Raw genomic sequence first — 25,769 nt, forward strand, 5'->3', positions numbered from 1 at the left:
CTTGCAATAAGGTACACAGGAGAGCTAAAAATTACATATTTGATTCAGAATTAAAATTTGTGATAGAAGACAATCATATTAAAACCATCCCACTATATTCATACACACACATATGCATATGTACCTACATATATACAATACATATATATGGAAACAGGAAGAGAAGGAAAAAGAAAACATTAAGTTCACTGAGCACTGCTTTGGCCTCATGTATTCTGCTTATGCAAAGGGACACTAAAAAAGAGGACAAATACCATGTGATATCACCTATACCTGGAATCTAATATACGGCACAAATGAATCTTTCCACAGAAAAGAAACTCATGGACTTGGAGAACAGACTTGTGGTTGCTAAGGGGGAAGGGGAGGGAGTGGGATGGACTGAGAATTTGGGGTTAATAGATGCAAACTATTGCCTTTGGAACAGATAAGCAATGACGTCCTGCTGTATAGCACTGGGAGCTATATCTAGTCACTTATGATGGAGCATGATAATGTGAGAAAAAAGAATGTATACATGTATGTGTGACTGGGTCACCTTGCTATACAGTAGAAAACTGACAACACTCACTGTAAACCAGCTATAATGGAAAAAATAAAAATCACTATAAAATTTAAAAATAAAATTGAAAAAATAAACTAAAAAATAAGTCATGAAAAACAGATGTTGTTTTGCTCATTGTGATACACCAAGTACCAGAATGGTGTTTGCTCCACAACAGACACTCAGCAAATATTTGCTGAATGAATGACTCTCCTTGTTACATGTTTTCAAAAGAAACTTATTAAGCAACCCTAGCTCAACTGAACTGTGATGTAGGAAAAAGAACAGTCTGGATTTCAGGCCTGATTCAGCCACTAACAAGCCGTGGGACTCTAGCACTCAATTCCCATCTCAGGACTACTTTATCCTTAAAATGAAGAAGCAGAACTAAAGGATTCCTAAAAGTCCTTCTAGCACTACCAGGCTGTGATAAACTATTTCCGCAGGGAAGTAAGGGAAGAAAGGGAATCCTCATAACACCAAAGGGCAAATATGACAACTAAAACAGTATGGGAGTTCCCTGGTGGCCTAGTAGTTAAGAACTCTGTGTTGTCACTGCTGTGGCTTGGGTTCGATCCCTTGCCCAGGAACATCTGCAGGCAGTGCATGTGGTCAAAACAAACACATTTAAAAACAGTAAGTCAGCTTAATTGTGAATAAAATTGTGAGGAAAAGAATGCACTGGTGTAAATGCATGTTTGTGAGCCAGAGAGAGAGAGAAAGACAGAGACAGAGAGAGAGAGGGAGGGAGGTACAGAGAGGGAGCATTTAGGAAATAAGTCGAATTTCTTCTGTATAGCCCTTGATTCTCCTTTCCCTTGACCACACCCTCATTCTCCTGCTGTGAGTCAGATTCCTGTGGAGCCTGACCACACAAACCCACTCTTCATTTTCTGTAACTCTCACCTCTCTCCTCAAACATTTGGGACCACATTTCCATGGACACAGTTCTTGATGGTTCATGTAATGCGGTGAGTCAAACTCTCCTCTCACTGGATAGAAGAGACAAAAATTGATTCTTATCTCTCCTGAAGTGGGTAAAAAGTCTTAAGTCAGAAGAGCCTCTTTCCAGGATTAATCTCTCTCAACTTTTTCCTAGAAAAGATGGACTAGGTGATAGAGAAGCAACACTCCTTCAACTGGAATCTCTATGTAGGGTCCCGATTTGTAAACTCACCATCCTGTGGCCTGAGGGTGGCTTTTCGTAGAGTTTAACCAGGGTCGCTGGAAAATGAATCAGGCAGAAATACGCGACAGGGATCCACAGGTTCAATCACACAGTCTTCCTGCAGAGACACCAAGAGTTCTCTCAGTAGCAATGATCACAAATTGAAGTTCACTTAATATTTACTCAAGAACACTAACTCTTTTAGGCAAAGTACTATGTTCCAAAACTAGTGAAATTCAGGTAAAATGGCAATGCGTTTGAACACCAGCTCCTCCACTTACTAGCTGTGTGATTTGAAGCAGCTTCACACTTCTCTGTAAGCAGTACGAGGATAATTACATCCCAAAGTAACCGTGATAAATAAATGCCATACTTCAAAAAAAAAAAAAAAAGAAAAAAGCTTAACAGTGTCTGGCACTGGATATACCGGTCCTCTTCCCCGCCGCTCTGAACGGGTTTACTGCCTTCGGCGCGTTAAAAGGCTCTTGGAACGCGCTGAGCTGCGGCTTCACGCCCAGGCGTGGGCTCCCTGAGCGGTACCACGACCTCCAGCACAGCCCCGCAGCCCGGCCCGCCCCGGCCCCGCCGCCGGGCAGATGCGCGCCCTGCCCGCACGCGACTTTCTCTGCGCTAAACGCCCCCGCGCACAGGGGTCACCTGCAACTTTACTTCCTTCACAGGCACCGACGGGCCGGCCTCTCCTCTTCCACGGGCTCAAGCCCTGCAGGGTCACCGGCCGCTCAGGACTGACCCACGCGGAGGAACGCGGGCGCGTCCCGATGCCGCTACTGCGCGTGTGCGGAAGTAGCGCCCCGCCAGCTCCCCCGGGGCCCTCTGGGAAAATCCCCCGGTTCCCGGCTTCTCGTCGGGCTCGAGGCGAGTGCGTCCGGAAGGCGTGGGGTGCCGCGTCCCCCAGGGCCGCGCTCTCGTTCGCTGTGGTTGGGGCCTGGCGGCGCGCGCTGGCCGTGCTGAAGGGGAACGTGCGCTGGTTTCTACTGATTAATACAGACCTGACGTGTAGACACGCATGCCATGCAGACATGGTAAATAGAAAACAGTTACTTAGGGTTTCGTACTTTATTTTAGAAAAGCGTTTCATTTTAGTAACACTGGAGTGACAGCAACTTAATTTTAAAAGACAAACTATGTAAATTAATGTATTAGAGCCATGTTTAAAAGGGTTTCTTGTTTCAGGTAGCCTAGTTATGAGTATGTTTCAAAGTCCTATTACCATCTAGCTATACGGGAACAGCAAGAGGTCAATTTCAACTTTCACTCAGGAAAAGGAGTTTTTCTGAGGAAGAGAGAAGGGTTACACAATCATTGCTGGTGAGCTACAAAAAGGAGAGTATATCTGGCAGGCATCACGGTGGGTGGACAACTAGTTTCTAAAAGAAATCTTAATTCCAGGAATTAAGTCAGGAATGATAGTATGCAAAAACAAAGCAAAAAACCCCCCAAAACAAACAAAAAAAACCACACACACACACAAAAACAACGTTTTTCTCAGATGAGGTTTGGGACAATTTCTCCTTTACAGGTTTCTTCAGACTCTTCTCCCCTTTTCTCACTACCACCCTGGGCTCTCTCTCTCTCTCTTTTTTTTAATGTGTATGTACTGTATACTGTCAAGCTTTATGGTAAGCATGTATCTGATAGTCATTTTACAAAAACTTGTTGCTGAACTCCTGCTATGTACCAGGCATTGAATTGGGTGTGGAGTAGTGAACAAAACATGAAAATACCTTCCTTCATAAAGCGAGTGTTCTGTTTTATTAGATATTGCAAAATGCTGTGGAGAAAACTAGCGTAATGAAAGGGGGTGGAGGGTTGCATTTTAAACAGAGTGGTCAAGGAATGTCTCTCTTAGAAGAAGATATTTGAGCAAAGGCCTGAAGAAAGTGACCTGAAGTAAATGAAGGCACAAATTCATGCCAGATGAAAAAGGGTTTTAAGTAGAGGAAACAGCAAGAGCAAAGACCTGGAGCAGAAATTGCCAAACATGTTTAAAAAACAGCAAGGAGAGCCTTGTGCCTGGAGATGGAAGAATAATAGAGAAGGAAGGAGGCATGAGGGCCCAGACTATGGGGGGACTTGCAATCAACGTTAAGGACTTCGGCTTTTCATTTGAGTGAAAAGAGAGGCCACTGGAGAATTTTGAGGAGTGGCATGGTCTGGCTCAAGTTTTAGTAAGATCACTCTGGCTGCTGCATGGAGAATAAACTAGAGGAAAGCCAGAGTACAACCAGTTGGGAGGTTATTAGAATAATGAAGATGGTCGTGGCTCAGACCAAGTAGTAACAGAAGACCTAGTGAGAAGTAGTTGCATTCAAAGTCTATTTGAAGGCAAACTCCATATGATCTATTGTAGATCATATGCAAGGTATGAGAGAGAAAAGGAGACTCAATCTGACCAAATGAAAAGATGGAACTGCCATCAGATGAGGTGGTGAATATTGCAGGAGGAGCACATCTAGGGACAAAGGGAAATCGGGACCTGTTTTGAACATCAGGACCTGTGTTGAGTTTGAAATGCTGGTTAGAGAAAACCAGGTGGTGAAGTTTGGCAAATACGCATGAGTTCAGGGGATATGTTTGCAAGAAATAAAGTCGGGAGATATTATATAGATGGACTTTAAAACCATCAGACATCGCTTCTCGGCCTTTTGGCTAAGATCAAGTGTAAAACCATCAGACAAATGAGGTTACCAATGAAGAGCTTGTAGAAAGAGATGAGAAGAGGCCTGAGTATTGAGCCCGAGTTGGAAGGTTGTAGAGATGAGAAGGAAATAGCAGAGAGACTGAAGGAAAAATCAGTGAGGTAAGAGGAGAAGCAGGAAGATGTGGGTGCTGTCAGCCAAGTGGAAAAAAAAAAAAAAAAAAGCTTCAAAGAGAATGGAGTGATACATTGTGTCCTAAACTGTGGAGTGATACATTGTGTCCTAAACTAACAACTTAGTCATTTGATATAGCAATTAGAATTTTATTGGTGACCTTTACAACAACAGTTTTAGTGGAGTGGTGCAAGGCAAAGCCTATCTGGAATGGGTTTAAGAGAACATGACCTGAAAAATCTAGACTGGGGAAATTTCAATGAGGCAAATTGCTGGTTTCTTTGGCAAAAAGAAAAAAAAGAATCAAGAAGGAGAAAAAAAGATGGAAGGGGAACGGGCAGATTACCAGAGCGCTAAACTAGCACTCTAGTGAAAGACGAGGAACAGGGTCTCATTTCCACTGCAGATTACTTAATTACAAAGGGAAAAATGGTGATTTTTCAAAGTAGAAACGCGGTGAATGCCACATTACCCAAGTAATCAAAGTTAAGATCACTGGTAATGAGACAAGTTGACATTGTGCCTCCTGACATGAAATGCTGAGAATATTACTTATGTGATAGACTTGCTAACGTGCATAACCTACTTGAATCTAGTCATGAGGAAACATCAGACCAACCAAAACTGAGGTACACTCTACAAAATAACTGGTTTGTACTCTCTCCAAAGATATTGAAGTCATGAAAGATGTTGAAAGGCTGAGGAATTGTTCCAGATAAAGGACTCTAAAGAAGAATTCCCTGGTGGCCTAGTGGGTTAAGGATCTGGCCTTGTCACTGCTGTGGCATGGGTTCAGTCCCTGGCCCCAGAAACTTCTGCATGCTGTGGGCGAGGATCCCTTCCCCCCAAAAAAGGTGAACTTGCATTTGGACTTTATATTAAGAAAAGACCTGAGTTCCCATTGTGGCTTAGTGGTAACAAACCTGACTAGTATCCATGAGGACACAGGTTCGATTCCTGGCCTCCCTCAGTGGGTTAAGGACTCAGTGTTGCCGTGAGCTGTGGCGTAGGTTGCAGATGCGGCTCAGATCCCATGTAGCTGCAGCTCTGATTTGACCCCTAGCCTGGGAACTTCCATATGCCATGAGTATGGCCCTAAAAAGACCAAAAAAAAAAAAAAGAAAGAAATATGACAACTAAATACAACAGGTAATCCAAGTTCGGATTCTGGCCCAGAAAAAAAATTGAGAATATTATTGGTTTAAATGCAATGTAGTATCTGGTATTGGGTCCTAGAACAGAAAATGGACATTTGTGGAAAAACTAGTGAAATATGAGTGAAATCTGGAATTTAGTTAATACTGATACACCAGTGTTGGCTCCTTAAATTGTACTCTCATAATATAATCTCATATATAATATATAAATCATATATTTATAATAGGTGAGGGGGTATATGGGAACCCTCTGTACTATCTTTGTAACTTTTTTGAAAATGATTTTTATTTTTTTCCACTATAGCTGGTTTACAGTGTTCTGTCAACTTTCTACTCTACAGCAAGGTGACCCATGAAACTTTTCTGTAAACCTGAAATTATTCCAAAGTTAAAAATTTATTTAAAAAAGAACATTATTAAGATAACTGGGGAATTTTATAGATGACATTATAGTAGTATACGAATGGTAATTTTTTACTTTGATAACTGAACTGTGGTTATATAATAGCAAGGCCATGTTCAAAGGTGAAAGGTTATTGGACATCTGCTCAGCCCTGCTTCTCCCTTCTTTTGGTAGCAGACCCTACTGTTCTATGAATCCTAGATGGTAACGTAAATCGAAGTGCTCAGTGGTACCCATGTGCCTTTTCAGTGGTGCGCTCTAGCTCACTGGAGATAACATGCTTTTAGTTTGCAAAGGAAATTATAAAAAGCCTGAAGTGGGGGTTAAGGATCCGGCAATGCCACATTGGTGGTGTAGGTCCCAGCCGTGGCTCAGATTTGATCCCTGGCCAGGAAACTTCCATATGTCGCAAGTATGGCCAAACCCCCCCCCCCCAAAAAACAAAAACTATAAAAAGGCTAAAGCATTTCCACAATAAGAGACCGCTGTTTCTTCTCATCACAGGTGAGTTTAATCCATTTGTGTTAATATTATTATTGATATGCTTTTATTTACTTCTACCTTTTTTGGCTACTTATCATACTTTTTTGGGGGGCAACTTTCACCTTTCCTGCTTTGTTGGATTTATGAAGTTCTCATTATTTTTTTCTTCAGATTTTAAGTTACACATTATATTTCTATACTATTCTGGTTACCCTTACTTTTTTTTTTTTTTTTAAACCTTGTACAAGGCCTGAACTCTCTGTCCTTTTCTGGAATTCAGATGCCTAAACTCAGATCTCCCTTTTCCCCTTTTCTTCCTTTCCTTATACTTTCCTTATTTGATTCTTAAAAATTAGCACATATAATAATCAGAAAAAAAAGCTTCATTGGGAGGAAAAGTCCTATCTGCCATCTGTGTATAAATGAAAATGAAAGAAGGCATTTCTCAGTGATCTCTCCCACCCCCTGCCACCCCCCGGCCAGGGACTGAACCAGAACAGCACCAGATCCTTAACCCACTGAGCCACAAGGGAACTCCTCAGTGATCTTTCTGCAAAGTGAAAAAAGAAAGAAAATCTCAAAGTATGACAAACTCTTAGAGGTGAGAAAAATTAAAGGATTTCTCACTTAGATTGTGTATTGTGTGTGGCTGTTTCAGCCACAGAATACAAGAGACTAGGGAGTCCTGGGAATCTGAGATGTTTGGATAGAGCTAAGCATAGTTTTGGTTTTATTCTTGCCAAAATCTTGTACAGCCTAAGACAATGAGGTCAGGGACAAAAACCTCCCGAGGTTGCAGTTTATAATTGTCCAGTACTGGAAATATATTTTAGCTTGCTCTACTGTATTCCTTCTTCCAAAGGCAGGGAGGGAGCAACTTAATTTATTGAACATAAATTACATGCTTCCTGATATATTACAATTAAAATTCCCTTGTTTTACTTACAGACCATTTCACACTTCTTACCACCTTGACCTGCACAGCTGCTCTTCCAAGGGGACCTCACGGCATGATGCTGGCAACAGTAGAGCTCCCTCCTCCCCTCTTGAAAGGTGTCCTCTTCCTGCAGTTGTAAGTACTTTGGGGTTTCTCAGAGGAGAAGCATGGGCATGGGAAGGGGAGATAGGATGGAATGGTAAGCGCTAAGGAGGGCACATGAGGATTTCATGTAGGAAATGAGAGAAAACTGTTGAATTGGGAAAAAAGGCAAAAGCCCAGTGACTGTAAATACCTGAAGAATTCCCTGTGTGACTGTTGGAGTGATTCTGAAGACAACTCCAAAGAAAGAAGGTAACAGAAATTTTTGGAACTGCAAGAGTGTAACCAGTATGTAGCCTCCTAAATTAATTGAAAAAGTGATACAGAAGAAAGGTATTTAATGACGTTTGTTAAGATGAAAAATGAGGAGTTCCCACTGTGGCTGAGTGTTTAACAAACCCGACTGGCATCCATGCGGATGAAGATTCAATCCCTGGCCCTGATTCGTGGGTTGAGGATCTGGTGTTGCTGTGAGCTGCAGTTAGGTTGCAGACGAGGCTTGGATCTGGCGTTGCTGTGGCTGTGGCCTGAAGATGCAGCTCTGTTTCGACTCCTAGCCTGGGAACCTCCATAGACACACCTGAAGCCCTAAAAAAAAAAACCCAAAAAAAGCAAAAAACACAAATGACAAGACAGACTTCAGGACCAGTGGGATAGGCATAGGGAGCACTGCAATGGAACTTAAGTGGGCGAGAGATCAGGCTCTGAGTACAGCATAGACAAGTGGAAACTTATAGCCAAGGAGTAGAATGGGGTCAGTGGGTGGAAAGTTACTAAGAGAAAACACCACAAAGAGGATGGTTAAACTGGCTTAACAGGATTCTTGCTGAAGACAGGCGAGGGTGACCAGACATCACCTAAAGGACGATGGAGGATAAAGAACATGATTGGAGAGTGAAGACGGAGCGTTCTGGTTAAAATGACTTAGCAGGGTTCTTTCTAAAATTAGATTTTACCAGAAAGTGTACACTTGGGCTAAAGGGAAGGTTCAGGAGCCTGATTCAGGTCTCTTCAAGCAAAAAAGAAAAAAAAATCAGTACACAAGATTTAATTTAAATCCTTAAGTTCTAGCATGCTTTTCAAAAAAACCCCACTATCATTCGTTTATAAGTATTATTCAACATATTCTTCAAAAAATGGCTAGTGAAAGAAAAACAGTCAATATAATGGTAATTGAGCTTAAAAAGGCTTGACTTATTATTATTTTTTTAACAGGTGCATCTGCAGCATATGGAAGTTTCCAGGCCAGGGGTCAAATCAGAGCTGCAGCTGCAGGCCTAAGTCACAGCCATGGCAACACTGAATCTGAGCTGCATTTGTGACCTACACCACAGCTTGTGGCAATGCTGAATCCTTAACCCACTGAGCGAGGCCAGGGATCAAACCTGTATCTTCATTAACGCTATGTTGGGTCCTTAAGCTGCTGAGCCATAATGAGAACTCTGGGATTTCTGAATTTGGGTTCACACTGTTTTGTCACAACTCAAGAAAAGGCATAAAAGGTTTTTTTTGACATTATCAAGGAGCATTGTGGACAGCAAAAAAAACCTGTAGCTCAAATAATGGTTGGTTCATCCTTTTAAGGGAATACATGGAACTTAAAAATGCCACATTCCAAAGTGAAGTGACTGAGCCAAAAAAGTGCTCTTTTCGACTTAATTAATGCTGCCTATGTCACATGGAAAATTCGAGGCATCCCTAGGAGCTAAACCTGTATTTTCTTAAAAGCAAACAGATACCTAAAAACTTGTTCCCTGAAAGTTGAAAAGTATTATGATACGCACTTTTTGTTTTTTTGTCCTTGCTCATGGCATGTGGAAGTTCCTGGGCCAAGGATTTAACCCAAGCCATGGCAATGACACTGCTGAATTCTTTTTTTTTTTTTTTTTTAGAGCCACACCTGAGGCATATGGAGGTTGCCAGGCTAGGGGTTGAATCAGAGCTGCAGCTGCCGGCCTACACCACAGCCACAGCAACTTGGGATCCAAGCCGCGTCTTTGACCTACACCACAGTTCATGGCAATGCTGGATCCTTAACCCACTGAACAAGGACAGGGATCAAACCCATGTCCTCATGGATACTAGTTGGGTTTGTTAACCGCTGAGCCACGACAGGAACTCCAACAACGCTGAATTCTTAACCACTAGGCTACCATTACACACTGACACACGATTTTATTACAATGAGATACAGGTGATACCCCAATTAACTACTGCTTGAGCTATCCTTACACCTTAGGTAACTACATCAGTGAAAAAGAATGGGAATATTTAAAGTAGAAATGTTTTATTTACATACTTATTTAAACACTTCTTTTCCTCAAATGAATATTTGCTCTAATACAGAACACAACTGCTTCCCCCCAATTGATATCTTGTTAAATTATATATACATTATAGTTTACATATAATTCTATACATCTTTATAGTAAGTTTTAGAACTAAAGGGGAGACACTGAGATTCGATAACACTGTGGTACCCATTAAAAGTGCCAGTAAATGGGAGTTCTCACTGTGGTACAGTGGATTAAGAACCTGACTGCAGTGGCTTGGGTTGCTGCAGAGGCACAGTTTTGATCCCCGGCCTGGCATAGTGGGTTAAAGGATCTGGCATTGCCACAGTTGTGGCGTAGGTCACAGCTAGGGCTCAGATTCAATTCCTGGCCTGGGAACTTCTATGTCACAGGTACAGCCATAGGGAAAAAAAAAAAAAGTACAAACAAATGGATGAAAATATTATTGAAATTCATAGTACATATTAAACCACATTTTTTCACTTGTATGTTACTGTTAGGGTTGGAGGAAAAAAAAGGCGGTATTTACTGCAGAAACTTTTTCTTTGCTTTTTAGGGCAATACCTGTGGAATATGGACGTTCCTAGGCTAGGAGTTGAATTGGAGCTGCAGCTGCTGGCCTACTCCACAGCCATGGCAACACCAGATCCATGCTGCATCTGTGACCTCCACTGCAACTTGTGGCAATGGGGAATCCTTAACCCACTGAGTGAGGACAGGGATTGAACCCACATCCTCATGGATACTAGTTGGGTTCTTAACCTGCTGAGCCACAGCAGGAACTCCTGCAGAAACTCTTAATAGATACAATTTAATGTAACATATAAACATTTTATACTTATACTTGTGTAATTGTACAATTTGTTATAGAAATTTTTAAAAAATCAGAGATAGTGGAGTTCCCTGGTGGCCTAGTGGTTAAGGAATTGCTGTTGTCACTGCCGTGGTTTGGGTTACTGCTGTGGTATGGGTTCGAACCCTGGCCTGGGAACTTCTGTATGCCACATAGCAAAAAAAAGAAAATCAGACAATCAGAGGTGGTAAGTATAATTTTCTCTAGTCCCTTGTTTAATTTATGCTTACTTTCTAAGCTCTATATGCTATCATTTATAAATTAATATTTTCTGTATTCTTTTATCTAAAAACTTTTATCACTTTTAGAACATGATTGGCATTGATTTTAATTTGGAATTTATTCTTCCAATTCATTCAAATTGGTGGATTTCTCCTCACTATGAATTCTCTACTTAATAAGGTTTATTGAATATTTAAAGCTTCCTCATGTTCATAAGTGAGTATTACATATGAATCTTCTGGTGTACAATAAGATTTGATTTCTGGGAAAATGCTTTTCCACATTTGCTACATTCATAGGGTTTTTCTCCTGTATGAGTTATCTGATGTCTAAGGAGATGAGACTTCTTGATGAAGGCTTTACCACATTCAATACATCCATAAGGTTTCTCTCCTGTATGGATTCTTTGATGCGTAACAAGCACAGAAGTGTTGCCAAAGGCTTTGCCGCAGACGATACATCGGTAGGGTTTCTCTCCTGTATGAAATCTAGAATGTTTATAAAGGGACGAACTATACCTGAAGGTTTTCCCACATTCCTTACATTCAAATGAGTTCTCAAGTGTATGCGACTTCACATGCTGAGTAAAGGAGGAGTTCCAAGTGAATGATTTCCCGCACTGACCGCATTCATAAGGCTTCTCTCCAGTGTGGAGTCTCTGGTGGACCACAAGTTGTGCTTTATGCATAAATGCTTTCCCACAATCATTGCACACAAAGGGTCTCTCTCCGTTATGAATTTTCTGATGAGTTGCAAGGTGTGCCTTCCTGCTATAGGCTTTCCCACAGTCACTGCATTCAAAGGGTTTTTTTCTTGTATGATTCTTTTCATGCCTAATAAAATGAAACTTCTTTTTGAAGGCTTTCCCACATTCATTGCATTCATAAGTGTTTTCTCCAGTATAACATCTATTATAACTAAGTAAGTCTAAAGTAGGTTGCAAACTCTTCCCATATGATGTACATCTATATGACTTTTTTCTTGTAGGATTAAGACTTGTGCTCATCTTATAACTATGAGGTCTCTCCACAGTCAGAATTTTATTAAATGTGAACAAAACTGAATTTAAAAAATTGTCTTTACTTTCCTGGTGCTTGTCTGATTCATCAACAAGAGGGTAGTCAGCTTCTAAAAAGGAGTATAATAAAACATTCCTAGTTAATTTTTGCCATCAATAGTTATAAAAAGAAACATATGATTTCAAATCTAGTCTCTCATTCTGAAACAAATCTGTATTTGCCTTGCTCCTGAGCTTTAAGAATAAGAATGCTCAGAGTTCTCGTTGTGGCTCAGTGGAAAAGAACCCAACTAGTATCCATGAGGATGTGGGTTCAATCCCTGGCATCACTCAGTGGGTTAAAAATCTGGTGTTGCCATGAGCTGTGGTGTAGGTCACAGAAGAGGCTCAGATCCCACACTGCAGTGGCTATGGCATAGGCCAGCAGCCGTAGCTTTAATTTGAACTCTAGCCTGGCAAATTTCATATGCCTCAGGTGTAACCCTAAAAAACAAACAAACAAAAAGAGTAAGACTGCTCTACAAATAACAAATGCCAGAGGGGATGTGGAGAAAATGTAACCTTCCTACACTGATGGGGGGAATCTAAGTTGGTGCAATCACTATGGAAAACTGTATGGAGATTCTCAGAAAACTAAGGATAGAGTTACCATATGATCCAGCAGTCCCATTCCTGGGCATATATCCCGACAAAATTATAATTCAAAAAGATACACACAACCCTATGTTCAGAGCAGCACTATTCACAATAGCTGAGACACAGAAAAAAACACCTAAATGTCCACTGACAGATGAATGGATATAAAAGATGTTGTACTTATATACAGTGGAATACTACTTAGCCATAAAAAAGCATGAAATGTCATTTGCAGCAACATGGATGCAACTAGAGATTATCATTCTAAGTGAAGTAAGTCAGAAAGACAAAGAAAAATACCATATGTTACCATTTATATGTAGAATCTGAAATACGGCACAAATGAACCTATCCACAAAACAGAAACAGACTCACTGACAAGGAGAATGGACTTGTGGTTGCCAAGGGAGTGAGGGTTGGGTTTAGGAGATTTAAGCTATAATACATGGGGGGGATAGTCAACAAGATCTTACTATATAGCACAGAGAATTATATTCAATGTCCTATGATAAACCATACCACACTACCGACAATGCCAAGCCACAAGGGAACTAGTTCTCTGAATTTCTAAAATAGTCTCTGCTGCTGCCTAAACCATTCATTTTGACAAAAGCTAGATTAAAACTGCAATGTTGGAGTTCCCATCATGGCTCAGTGGTTAACGAATCTGACTAGGAACCATGAGGTTGCGGGTTTGATCCCTGCCCTTGCTCAGTGGGTTAAGGATCTGGCGTTGCCGTGAGCTGTGGTGGGTAGGTTGCAGACACAGCTCGGATCCTGCGTTGCTGTGGCTCTGGCATAGGCCAGTGGCTACAGCTCTGATTAGACCCCTAGCCTGGGAACCTCCATATGCCGCAGGAGTGGCCCAAAAAATGGCAAAAAGACAAAAAAAAAAAAAAAACAACCCTGCAATGTTACTGTGCACTGAACAAAAATGTTCCACATTCATCACATTTGTAATATATGGCTATGTTTTGCCTTTTCAACTACAATTTACACACCTGGAAAATGGTATAATTTTTTTTCTTTATGTGAATCCTTTTCAGAAAACATTAAAAAGCCTTGTTGAATGAAATAAGAAACATCCTCATAATCCCTGACTTTCCAACAATGAATTAATGAAATATTCATTGTATATCCATTATGTGCTTAGCAATGATATAAAGAAAAAAAATGATACAGGACTTCACTTCGGATAATTATTATTATTATTATTATTTTTTTGTCTTTTGTCTTTTTTTGTTGTTGTTGTTGTTGCTACTTCTTGGGCCGCTCCCGCGGCATATGGAGGTTCCCAGGCTAGGGGTTGAATCGGAGCTGTAGCCACCGGCCTACGCCAGAGCCACAGCAACGCAGGATCCGAGCCGCGTCTGCAACCTACACCACAGCTCACGGCAACGCCAGATCCTTAACCCACTGAGCAAGGGCAGGGATCGAACCCACAACCTCATGGTTCCTAGTCGGATTCGTTAACCACTGCGCCACGACGGGAACTCCCACTTCGGATAATTATTATGAGAAAACATGCCTTAAAGCCACAGATTTTTAAAGAAAAAGGTCTTAAAAGCCACATAATTAAAAAAAAAAAAGTAAAACAGTATATGTAAAGCTTTCGTGATAGAGCTATAGTAGAGGTGGGATGGGAGTTCAAAAGAAAGTAGAGATTAATCCAGGCTAAAGTTATCAAGAAAGAGGAAAAAACTGAATTCAGACTTAACAGCATGCTGTTTTTATTTTCTAAAAATATTTATTTATTTATTTGCTTTTTTTTTTTTAGAGCTGTACCTGCCACATATAGAGGTTCCAAGGCTAGGGGTTGAATAGGAGCTATAGCTGCCAGCCTACGCCACAGCCACAGCAATGCTGGATAGAAGCTATAGCTGCCAGCCTACACCACAGCCACAGCAATGCTGGATCCTTAACCCATTTAGCAAGGCCAGGGATCAAACCCGCATCCTCATGGATCCTAGTTGGGTTTGTTAACATTGAGCCACAGTGGGAACTCCAACAGCACACTGTTTTGAGATGGCACACCAGACATGAAAGGGCTGATGCAGAGAAGAAAACTGTGTACAGAGGATGCTAAGGAGTCCAACTGCCATGGAATAGGGAAAAGATGGACAATTCTGGATAAACTAAATGGTATCATATTAAAGAGGGCCTCACAAACATTTAAATATTGCGGTACAGGTTATAAAGGAATAATTTATGTTTACTTGTCAAGAGTCATAAGAAAAATGAAATAATTCAGATAAATTTTACAGGAACATCAAAGATAAACCAGAAAATGTAGGGAATTTGCACTATAGGTACATAAACAGCCTGGATAGCATACCAAGAGTTAAAATTAATTTGGTTTATGTCAGTAGAAATTGGGGTCCCAGGGAAACGAAAATATACTTAATTGGTCTCTTAATCATTTAAATCATAGGTAATAAATCACAGTAGTATTTAAGGAGAAATTCTTAAGAGAAAAAAATCCAAATTGCTTACCACAGTGATTTTGAGACTACAAAGCAGCAGGCCAGTCATTACCCTTTATTGTAAAGATAAAGGTAAATGGTTGAAAAATATTAAAAATTGCTTACTATGAAAAAAAAAAAAAAAAAAGATAAGAAGGCCAGGTGGCATAAACCCATGGGAATGGAAAGTTCGTGAGGCAAAGATGCTGGGATGCTGGAGATGGTACAAAGCAAATAATGTCAGCCTTTTTTTTTTTTTTTTCTTTTTATGGCCAAATTGGAGCTGCCACTGAGACTGAGAGGTATGTCATAGCCATGGCAATGGCAACCTACCTCGGATTAACCCACTAAGTGAGGCAAGGGATCAAACCCGCATCCTCATGGAGACTAAGTTGGATCCTTAACTCACTGAATCACAATGGAAACTCTCAAATGACCTTAGCCTTTAGGGTGATGAAGTTTTCGGAGGGAGTTACAGTGGAGAGGAATTCAGAAGATGGAAGAGAAGGCAAGAAGCAAGAAGCGAATAAGTTGTAAGAAAGGATGAGGGCAGATTAGTGAGGAACCAATTCAAATAAAGTTGGAGGAGAATTTCCACAAGATATCAGGATTATCAAGTGAAGAGGAAAGATGCACTAGAAGGTAGACACCCCAAGTTCACTGTAAGACTAAAGATGAGCAAGGTGGGGTACACAAATGGAGTACATGCTACAAGGAAAGGAACAAGTTTTTTTTAAAAAAAGGAAAAAAATTAGAACATATGTGACTGAAAGTTTTGAAATAAAAACAACTAACATGCTGAACACTTATTGCCTGCCATGATCTGAAGGGTCTTACATGTACTAAATCTTACAATCTTTACACAAATCTGAGGTAAAGACTAATATTATCCCTATTATATGAATAAAGTTGTGCTACAAAATAATTAGGTTAGACAGTGGTTGGTGAAGGAAGACTTCAAATCCACACAATCTGACTGTGTTATTAGAACTGGATGTATGAAAAGATCTGCCATCATGTTGAGGAGGAAGAGGAATGAGGATTCTGGGAACTGAGAGAACCGAGCAAGCCCTGAGTTGGAACAGCAGTGGGAGGAGCCAGAGCAGGAAGGAGGGACATCCTTTTGCACAAGAGCAGCCATGTGGGAGAATGGAAGTGACAAGTCACTGGGGGTCTGACAAGTGCACCCAGTCACTTCCAAAGGTGTGTGGCTTTAAGAAGTGCTTCCTGAAAAGCATTTCCAAGGTGCCTTCCCCTCACTGACCAACTGGGATCTCAATTCCAAAGACTCCCATCTACCTGGTTCTCTGACTCACCTGGACAGCGCCAACGTGGGTTCTCTCCCTCCACCACCCACGGGTCGTGTCCTTGCTCCATCCTGAAGATCACTTTTGTTTTGGGGACCGGACACCCTGTTCACGGGAAACAACACAGAACTGGGGACAAAGCGTTGCAGACAAACAACTACCTGACAATCTGGGTCTGCCTCCTGCAGTCTTAGGGCCTATGAATAATGACGAACAGGCTTTAGAATGGAAAAGACCCTTCTCCATTTGGGGGGAAGAAGCAAAAACACCTCTCTGATCCTCAAGGGGATTAAGAAACCGTAACCACTAAAATTCCAGACCAAACTTATTAATGCTTCTGAATGTTCACAGCTTTCACAAGTCTTAAAGGAGGGGCGCTATTAAAACATTCTGATACTGACAAGTTACCAGACACTGTCCTTACCCACCGAGATGAGGTTTCTAAAGTTCTCCAACATCACATCCCAATACAAGGTTCTCTGATCACAGTCGAGTAGCTGCCATTCCTCTGGGGTGAAGTCCACAGCCACATCCTGGAGTGTCACTGATCCCTGCAATAGCACACAGATCTTCAAACTAAAGCGCGCCTCATTTGGGGACTTGTGGCAACACCAGATCCTTAACCCACTGTGCTGGGCTGAGGATCGAACTTGTGTCCCAGCATCCAAAAACTCTGCAGATCCTGCTGCACCACAGTGGGAATGCCAAGACGTCTTTTAAACAAATGGTGTTGGGACAGCTGGATAGCCACATGCAAAAGAATAAAGTTGCCCCCCCCAATACACGCATCTCATATCATATATAAAAATGAAATAAAAATGGATCAGAGACCTAAATATAAGAGTTAAAACTCCCAGTGACCCTTGAACAACTTCGGGGTCAGGCGTCCCAACCCTCCCCACAGTCAAAAATCCACATATAGGAGTTTCCATTGTGGCACAGCAGAAACGAATCCATCTAGGAACCATGAGGTTGCAGGTTCGATCCCTGCCCTCGCTCAGTGGGTTAAGGATCCAGTTTGCTGTGAGCTGTGGTGCAGGTTGCAGATACGGCTTGGATCCTGTGTTTCTGTGGCTCTGGTGTAGGCCTGAAGCTGTAGCTCCAATTCAACCCCTAGCCTGGGAACCTCCATATACCTCGGTGCAGCCCTAAAAAGCAAAAAACAAAACAAAACAAAACAAAAACAAAAACAACTACATATAACTTTACAGCCCTCCAGATTTGTAGTTCCACCACTATGGATTCAATGAACCACAGGTGATGCAGTACTTTAATATGTATTTATTGAAAAAATACGCATATACATGGACCCACAAGAGTTCAAACCCATGTCATTCAAGGGTCAAATGTATATAATTAGAAGAAAACAAGGGAGTAAATCTTTGTAACCTTGAATTAGATGGTGGTTTTTTGACATGATAGAAAAAGTATAAATGAAAAAAAAATCAAAATTAAACATTTTTATGCTTTAAGAGACACCATGAAAAAAAGTGAAAAAGAATACTCCAGAATAGGAGGAAATATTTGCAAATTGCTTATCTAATAAAAGATTTGTATCTAAAATATAAAAACTCTTACAACAATGAAAGGACAATCCAATTTAAAAGTGGGCAAAGATTTGCAGCAACATGGATGGAACTAGAGACTCTCATACTAAGTGAAGAAATAAAGAGAAAAACAAATGTCACATGATATCACTTATATCTGGAATCTAATATATGGCACAAATGAACCTTTCCACAAAAAAGAAAATCATGGACATGGAGAATCATGACAAGGGGGAGGGGGAGGGAGTCAGATGGACTGGGAATTTGGGGTTAACCAGTGCAAACTATTGCCTTTGGAGTGGATAAGCAATGAGATCCTGCTGTGTAGCACTGGGAACTATATCTAGTCACTTATGATGGAGCCTGATAATGTGAGAAAAAAGAATGTATATACATATGTGTTACTGGGTCACCTTGTTGTACAGTAGAAAATTGACAGAACACTGTAAACCAGCCTTAATGGAAAAAAGTAAAAATCATTAAAAAAAAAAACAAAACCTAAAAAGTAAATTTAAAAAGTGGGCAAAGGGGAATTCCCTCATGGCGCAGCAGGTTAAGGATCTGGTGGTGTTATTGCTGTGGCTCTGTTTATAGCTGTGGCTCAGGTTCCATCCCTGGCCCAGGAACTTCTACATGCCACAGGTCTGGCCTAAATAAATAAATAAATAAATAATTAAAAAAAAATGGGCAAAGGGTTTGAACACATATTTCTCCAAAGACAGATATGGCCCATAAGCACATGAAAAGATATTCAATATCATTAGCAAAATACAAAGCAAAACCACAGTTAGATATCATTTCACACCCATAAAATAGCAAAAATCAAAGACAGTTAAGTGTTACCAAGAATAGGGAGAAACTAGAACCCTCATACATTGCTAGTGGAATTGTAAAATGGTACAGCAGCAGTTCCCGTCATGGCGCAGTGGTTAACGAATCCGACTAGGAACCATGAGGTTGAGGGTTTGATCCCTGCCCTTGCTCAGTGGGTTAAGGATCCGGCGTTGCTGTGAGCTGTGGTGTAGGTTGCAGTCGCGGCTCAGATCCTGCGTTGCTGTGGCTCTGGCGTAGGCCGGCGGCTACAGCTCCGATTAGACCCCTAGCCTGGGAACCTCCATATGCCACAGGAGCGGCCCAAGAAATAGCAAAAAAGACCGAAATAAAATAAAATAAAATGGTACAGCAACCATGGAAAACAGTTTAGGAGTTCCTCAAAATGTTAAACATAGAGTTACCATATGACTCAGCAATTTTTCCTAGGTATATATCCAAAGAACTGAAAACACACATCCATACAAAAACCCATACACAAATGTTCATAGCAGAATTATTCATAATAGGCAAAAGTGGCAGTAGTATGGGTGTTCATCAACTGATAAGTGGATAAACAAAATGAGGTATATCCATATGATCCAATATTATTCAGCAATAAAAATAAATCTGTGACAGAGATGATTCTTGAAAATATTGCGCTAGGTGAAAGCCAGTCACGAGAGATCAGACATATTGTTCTATTTGTATGAAATGTTCAGAATAGGCAAATCCACATAAACACAGACTAACTTAGGGCTAGGGGAAGAAAGGAATGGGGAGTGAGTGCTAATGAGTATGGGGTTTCTTTTTTCTTTTTAGGGCTGCACTTGTGGCACATGGAAGTTTCCAGGCTAGGGGATGAATCAGAGCTACAGTTGCTGGCCTATACCACAGCCACAGCAATGCTAGATCCAAGACACATCTGCGACCTACACCACAGCTTGCAGCAACACGGGATCCTTAACCCAGTGAGTGAGGCCAGGGATTGAACCCACACCCTCATGGATACTAAATGGGTTCTTAACCTGATGAGCCACAACAGGAACTCCAGGTATGAAGTTTGTTTTGAGGGCAGTGAAAATGTTCTTACATTAGTAGTGATGGTCTCACAATTATGAGAATATACTTTTTAAAAACCTACTAAACTGTATATATTTTAAAAGAGTAAATGTGTAATACATGAATCATGTCTCAATAAAACTATTATTATTTTTTTCTTGCTTTTTAGGGCTGCACCCATGGCATATGGAAGTTCCCAGGCAAGGGGTCAGTTCAGAGCTATAGCTGCCAGTCTACACCACAGCCACAGCAACACAGGATCCGAGCCACATCTACAACCTACACCACAGCTCATGGCAACACTGGATCCTTAACCCACTGAGCAAGGACAGGGATCAAACCTATATCTTCGTGGATGCTAGTCGGGTTCATTACCACTGGGCCATGATGGGAACTCCCTCAATAAAATTATTTTAAAATATTGTTTATATGTTCCTCATTCATTCACCCATAAAATATTTAATGAGAACATACCAAATACAGACTAGTGATACAAAAAGAATAAAATTATTACTGCCCCCAAAGCTCTTACAATCTATTAGAAACTGCAAAATAAACACATAAGTGTAATAAGATGTTAGAAAGGCTATAAATAGGCCAGACTCACATAATCATAATAAAGTAGAAAAATACAGATTTTTTTATATGATAAAATATATTCTCTCAACCATCAAGTCAATATTTGTTTAACTTAAATTGAAGCTAAAAAGGCATTTGGCAACATATCTATCAAAAAGAGATAGTTAAGACTATATAGAACAGGTCGGCAAACTACAACCCATAGGCTTACTGCCTGTATTTGCAAATAAAGTGTTACTGGAACAGTTATGTCCATTTGTTTACTTCAGCTATAAAGACAGAGTTGAGAAGTTGCCACAGGGGCTATATGGCTTTCAAGCCCAAAATATTTACTATCTATACCTTGAAAAAGATAAGAGACTAGGTACAGTTTATCCCAGAAATACACAGATAGTTCAATGTTGGAAAATGTATTAGAAATTCTTTTTTTTTGTCTTTTCTAGGGCCACACCCGCAGCATACGGAGGTTGCCAGGCTAGGGGTCAAATCAGAGCTGTAGCTGCCAGCCTACGCCATAGCCACAGCAACGCCAGATCCGAGCCGTGTCTGTGACGTACACCACAGCTCACTGCAATGCCAGATCCTGAACCCACTGAGCGAGGCGAGAGATTGAACCCAAAACCTCATGGTTCCTAGTCGGATTCGTTAACCACTGAGCCATGATGAGAACTCCTGTATTAAAAAGTCTCTAAACTGCTATACTAGGGGTTCCCCTGCTATACTGTGGTGCAATGAGACAGGCAATATCTTGAGAGTGTTGGGATGCAGGTTCCATCCCTGGCCTGGCACAGTGGGTTAAGGATCCAGCATTGCCACAGCTGGGGCTTGAGTCATAACTGTGGCTCAGATCTGATGCCTGGTTGGGGAACTCCATGTGCCTCCAGGTGACCAAAAAAGGGGGAAAAACTCTGCTATATTAAAGAAAAATATATGATTTTATTGACGGATATTAAAAAAAAAGGATATGAGAAAAAAGTTCCCAATTTATGAAAACAATCTTAAGCTAAAAATCCTTAACTTGATTAAAAAAAAAAAAAAGATAAAAAACAAAACAAAACCAACTCCCACCCCTAAGCCAAAAATCAGCTATCAGAATACAAGAGGAAACAGTAAGACACTGGAGGTATTCCCATTAAAATTGGAAAAAAAATTCTGGTTAGCAATTTCATTCAAAAATAATAGTTCCTAGAAGTTCTGTCCATTGCAATAAGACAAGAAAAAAATGGAGGCATACATATTAGGCAGTAAGGGACAAAACTCCATTTGCAGAGTATGTGATGGTCTACCTAGAAAATCTAAGAAACAACTAAAACTCTTGGACTTAGTAATAGTTCTATAAGTTGACATAAACTCAAATATATAAATCCATACTTTCCTATACACCAGGATAATCAATTGGAGAATATAATGAAAAAAAGATCCATCCCATTCTCAACAGCAACTTAAACCATATATAAGAATAAATATTATAAGAAATGTACAAGAATTATCATAATAAACCTATAAAACTGCAATGAAGGACCAAAAGTAAAATTGAATAAATGGGGAACTCATTACTGAAAAATTACAAATTCTAAATTAATCTAAAATGCAATCAAAATACACAGTAAAAATACCTAACACACTCCCTTATGGACCTTGATAAGCTGATTTTAAAATTTGCATGGAAGAGAAAATGCTCAAGAGCTGCTGAAGCTTCTGGAAAAGGTACAAGGTTTACTTATGGATCTAGATGAATATTAAGAAGGCTATGTACCTGGACTTACAAATTGAGTTCATATAGTACTTCTTGGCCCTACGTTCTCTGCTTATTCTAGGGAACACTCTAAGAAAGTTATAGGAAATCTGCTGTTATATTTATTACAGGATTGTTATTGTCGATGTTGCTTCTATATTATCTCCATGAAAGCCTGCTGTAAGATATTTTCTTTGAAGAACTCTAACAGGAAAAATTAACAGGAAAAATTTTACTTATCTAGAAAATTATTACTATTATTATTTTGTCTTTGGTCTTTTTAGGGCCACACCCATGGCAATATGGAGGTTCCCAGGCTAGGGGTTGAATTGGAGCTGTAGCTGCCAGCCCACACCACGGCCAGATCCAAGCCCCATCTGAGACCTACACCACAGCTCAGGCAACCCCGGATCCTTAACCCACTGAATGAGGCCAGGGATCGAACTTGCATCCTCATGGATTCATTTCCACTGAACCATGGCAAGAACTCCTAGAAAATTATTTTGCTTTATCCTCATGGACAAAGCCAATACTTTAACTGGTTGGCTATCCATTTTCTATGATTGCCAGAAAGACTAGATACACATATACAGCTCCAACTAAGTACAGAACATATAACCTGGATAGTAACTTAGCAATTTTCTGAATTTCCTTTTGGACCTGATATATTCAATCTACATTTGCCCTGATTATACACATCCTCTTTTTCTTTTTTTTTTTTTTTGGCTTTTCGGCTTTTCTAGGGCCACACCCACAGCATATGGAGGTTCCCAGGCTAGAGGTCTAATTGGAGCTGTAGCCACTGGCCTATGCCACAGCCATAGCAATGCCAGATCCGTGGTGTGTCTGCAACCTACACCACAGCTCATGGCAACACCAGATCCTTAACCCACTGAGAGAGGCCAGGGACCAGAACCCACAACCTCATGGTTCCTAGTTGGATTCATTAACAATTGAGCCAAGACGGGAACTCCCCACAACTTCTTTTTTTTTAAATGGCGACACCTGTGGCAGATGGACATTCTCTGGCCAGGATCAAACCTCTGTAGTGACCCTCAGCAGCTACATTCGGATTCTTAACCTACTGTGCTACAGCAGGAACTCCTACACTTCCTTTTTATATGGATTTTTAAGGGATTTAAATAACAATAAATGGAGGCCTTACCTTGATGTTGATCATTTCTGCAGCTCTTGCATACAGCATCTATGAAAGCATAAATGGGAAAGAGAATAAAGCCATGAAATACCAGGACTGCAACACAGAGCCCTGCTCTATAAGAACAGAAGCACACCCACTCAGCCTCAGAAAATGCTACCCAATAGAAGTGTTTCTAGCAAGTCAGAAAAGTCCACATTTTATAGGCCACAATCTCTGTATATGTTATAAATATATGGAGTTTAGATAAATATGTGTACCTTTCTGTTCTACTGACCTAACGGCAAGTTGCTAACTTTTCCTTCTTTTTTTTTTTTTGTCCTTTTGCCTTTTCTAGGGCCACTCCCGGGCATATGGAAGTTCCCAGGCTAAGGGTCTAATCGGAGCTATAGCCGCTGGCCTACACCACAGGCACAGCAAGGAGGGATCTGAGCCGCGAGCCATGTCTGCGACCTACACCACAGCTCATGGCAATGCTGGATCCTGCAACCTCATGGTTCCTAGTCGGATTCGTTAACCACTGCGCCAGGACGGGAACTCCAAGTTGTTAAGTTTTAAACCAGTGACATTTCTTTTTCTCCCAGAAATGTATCCTAAGTAAATAACGAATGAGTTAAAAAGATAACTAAAAGCCTGATCTTCAAAGCTCAGTAATTTCAGAAGTCATACCTTCCTGTGATTCTCTGGTCTAGTTCTGTAGCTGAGGTAAGTGATCTCAAATTAGGTTTCTTGAGACGGCTGGATCCAGGGACCCAGAGGGAATTTTTTTTTTTTTTTTTTTAAGCTGCAGTCTTAAGTTTAGACTCTAAATCTGCTTCTCTCTCTCTCTCTCTGGGAACTCACCATCTCCTATGAGCCCAGTCTGGACTTTTTGAAATTCCAACCAGCACTGCAAGATGTGCAAGAGATTCTCCCAGCTTTATCTTATCTTCACTGGAAAATCTGCAGATTCACCAAAAGATCCTTAAAATAAAAAAAAAAAAAATTACAAACCGAAATTTACTCACCATACATTACTCAAACATTTTAAAAGGAAAATAAGTCCAACGTTTTGTTTTGCAGGATTTTTTTTTTCCACCTTGCAAAAAGAATGAAATCTGAGGAAAACGCATCTGGATTTGAATCTCAGATTTTCTACAATACTAAGCTGAATCTAGACAAGTTAACTTCATCTCTCTCAGCTTCAGTTAATTCATATGCAAAATGGAGATAATATTTACTTCAGATGATTGCTGTGAGAATACCCTAAGAAGACTGCATGGAAGTTTCTCGAGAAATACTTTCTTCCTAGATCCCTCAAAATGCTTTAATGTTTTTTTTTGCAGGGCCAACAGTGCTCTTGTAATCACGACAGGTGAAGTTTGATGCACAGATTTCTGCACCGTGACCCTTACTTAAAAGGGCAGAAGAGCAAACTGAGCCTGCTCTAGCCCACCCGAGATCTAGGAAACCACTGAGTGGCAGTCGGACCATTCTCTTGCTTTCGCTTAATTACTCCAGAATTGGAAAGGAGCCACACACCGAAACGCGAAGTCACAGCACGTGAAGATCTTAAGGTTTTATTTTCGGGTGGGTAACAAGCCAATAAACTGGCCTCTTTCTTCCCGCCCTTCCTTTCCGTTCCCCAAGCTCCGCAGAGTCATACTTGCCAGCCTTTCACCGCCACACCCCCAGCTCCGACTCTAAGCTGGAGATCACGTTAGGCTGATCTCCCAGAACCGGGAGAAACCCCCGACTCTCACTTCATGCCGCAACAGTTGGAAAATGACAAGAATACCGGCTCTCGCCCCAGGGCGCATATGCGGAAGTCGCCGTCCACTGAGCGTTCCCAGGCTCCCCCGGGGTGCAAGCTCCCCACCAAGACTACATTTCCCATAAGCCCCGCGAAGCTCGTTCCCGAAGTTGGCTTCTTTAGAGGGAAAAGATTCAGGGTATGGCAGGGCGGCTTGGAGAGACGTGCTCATTTATGAAGCGGGGGATGTATACATCATTTTCGTTTAAAACGATAGACGTAAAAAGTTTTAAATACTGGAAAATCTATATCAGCCGTATACTAAAAGAATAATTTGCCCTTCCTCAGTTCAGTTTCTTCTAGCAACACACTAGCTTAGGTCCGGGAGATGAAGACGACCCAACAAAGACTGAAAGGGAATAATCCGTGAGGCAGGCAGAAAAGTAGGAGGGTTTGGATATGCAAAAGCAAGGGAAGAGAATGTTTCAAGAAGGAGGGAATGGGCGTTAAATGCTGCTGGTAGGTCAAGTAGGATTAGAACAAATAATTGACCATTGGATTGTGCAGTGTGCAGGCTGCTGAAACATGCCCTTTTCGTGTAGCGGTGGAAGTTTGATAAAATCTGATGAGAGTTAGGTAAGAGTGGAATGAAACAATGGGAGAAAGTAAGTACATATAGACATATTTGTACAGTTGTGTTTTTTTTTAAGATCAGTAGAAAAATAAGG

General features: G+C 40.9%; 1 protein-coding gene across 5 annotated transcripts; it reads right to left on the reverse strand.

Moving 5' to 3' along the window:
- Positions 1 to 1,720: 1,720 nt before the first annotated feature.
- LOC125132391 (zinc finger protein 684) lies at positions 1,721 to 25,149 on the reverse strand. Of its 5 annotated transcripts, none has more exons than XM_047789568.1 (6): positions 24,955 to 25,148; positions 24,153 to 24,272; positions 23,319 to 23,357; positions 16,845 to 16,971; positions 16,430 to 16,525; positions 10,664 to 12,125 (listed from the first exon to the last, which is right to left on the reverse strand). In XM_047789568.1, exons 2-6 carry the CDS (start codon positions 24,153 to 24,155, stop codon positions 11,221 to 11,223), a joined length of 1,170 nt encoding a protein of 389 aa, XP_047645524.1. In that variant the 5' UTR covers positions 24,156 to 24,272; positions 24,955 to 25,148; the 3' UTR covers positions 10,664 to 11,220. The 5 variants fall into 5 exon arrangements, 4 of the variants coding, with proteins under 4 accessions (XP_047645524.1, XP_047645526.1, XP_047645527.1 ...); XM_047789570.1 differs by lacking the exon at positions 24,955 to 25,148 and adding an exon at positions 24,831 to 24,910; XM_047789571.1 differs by lacking the exon at positions 16,430 to 16,525 and having other exon boundaries at positions 24,955 to 25,149.
- Positions 25,150 to 25,769: the final 620 nt, after the last annotated feature.

This window comes from Phacochoerus africanus, chromosome 8 (assembly GCF_016906955.1).
Source record: "Phacochoerus africanus isolate WHEZ1 chromosome 8, ROS_Pafr_v1, whole genome shotgun sequence".
In the NCBI taxonomy this organism is placed as follows: Eukaryota; Metazoa; Chordata; class Mammalia; order Artiodactyla; family Suidae; genus Phacochoerus; species Phacochoerus africanus.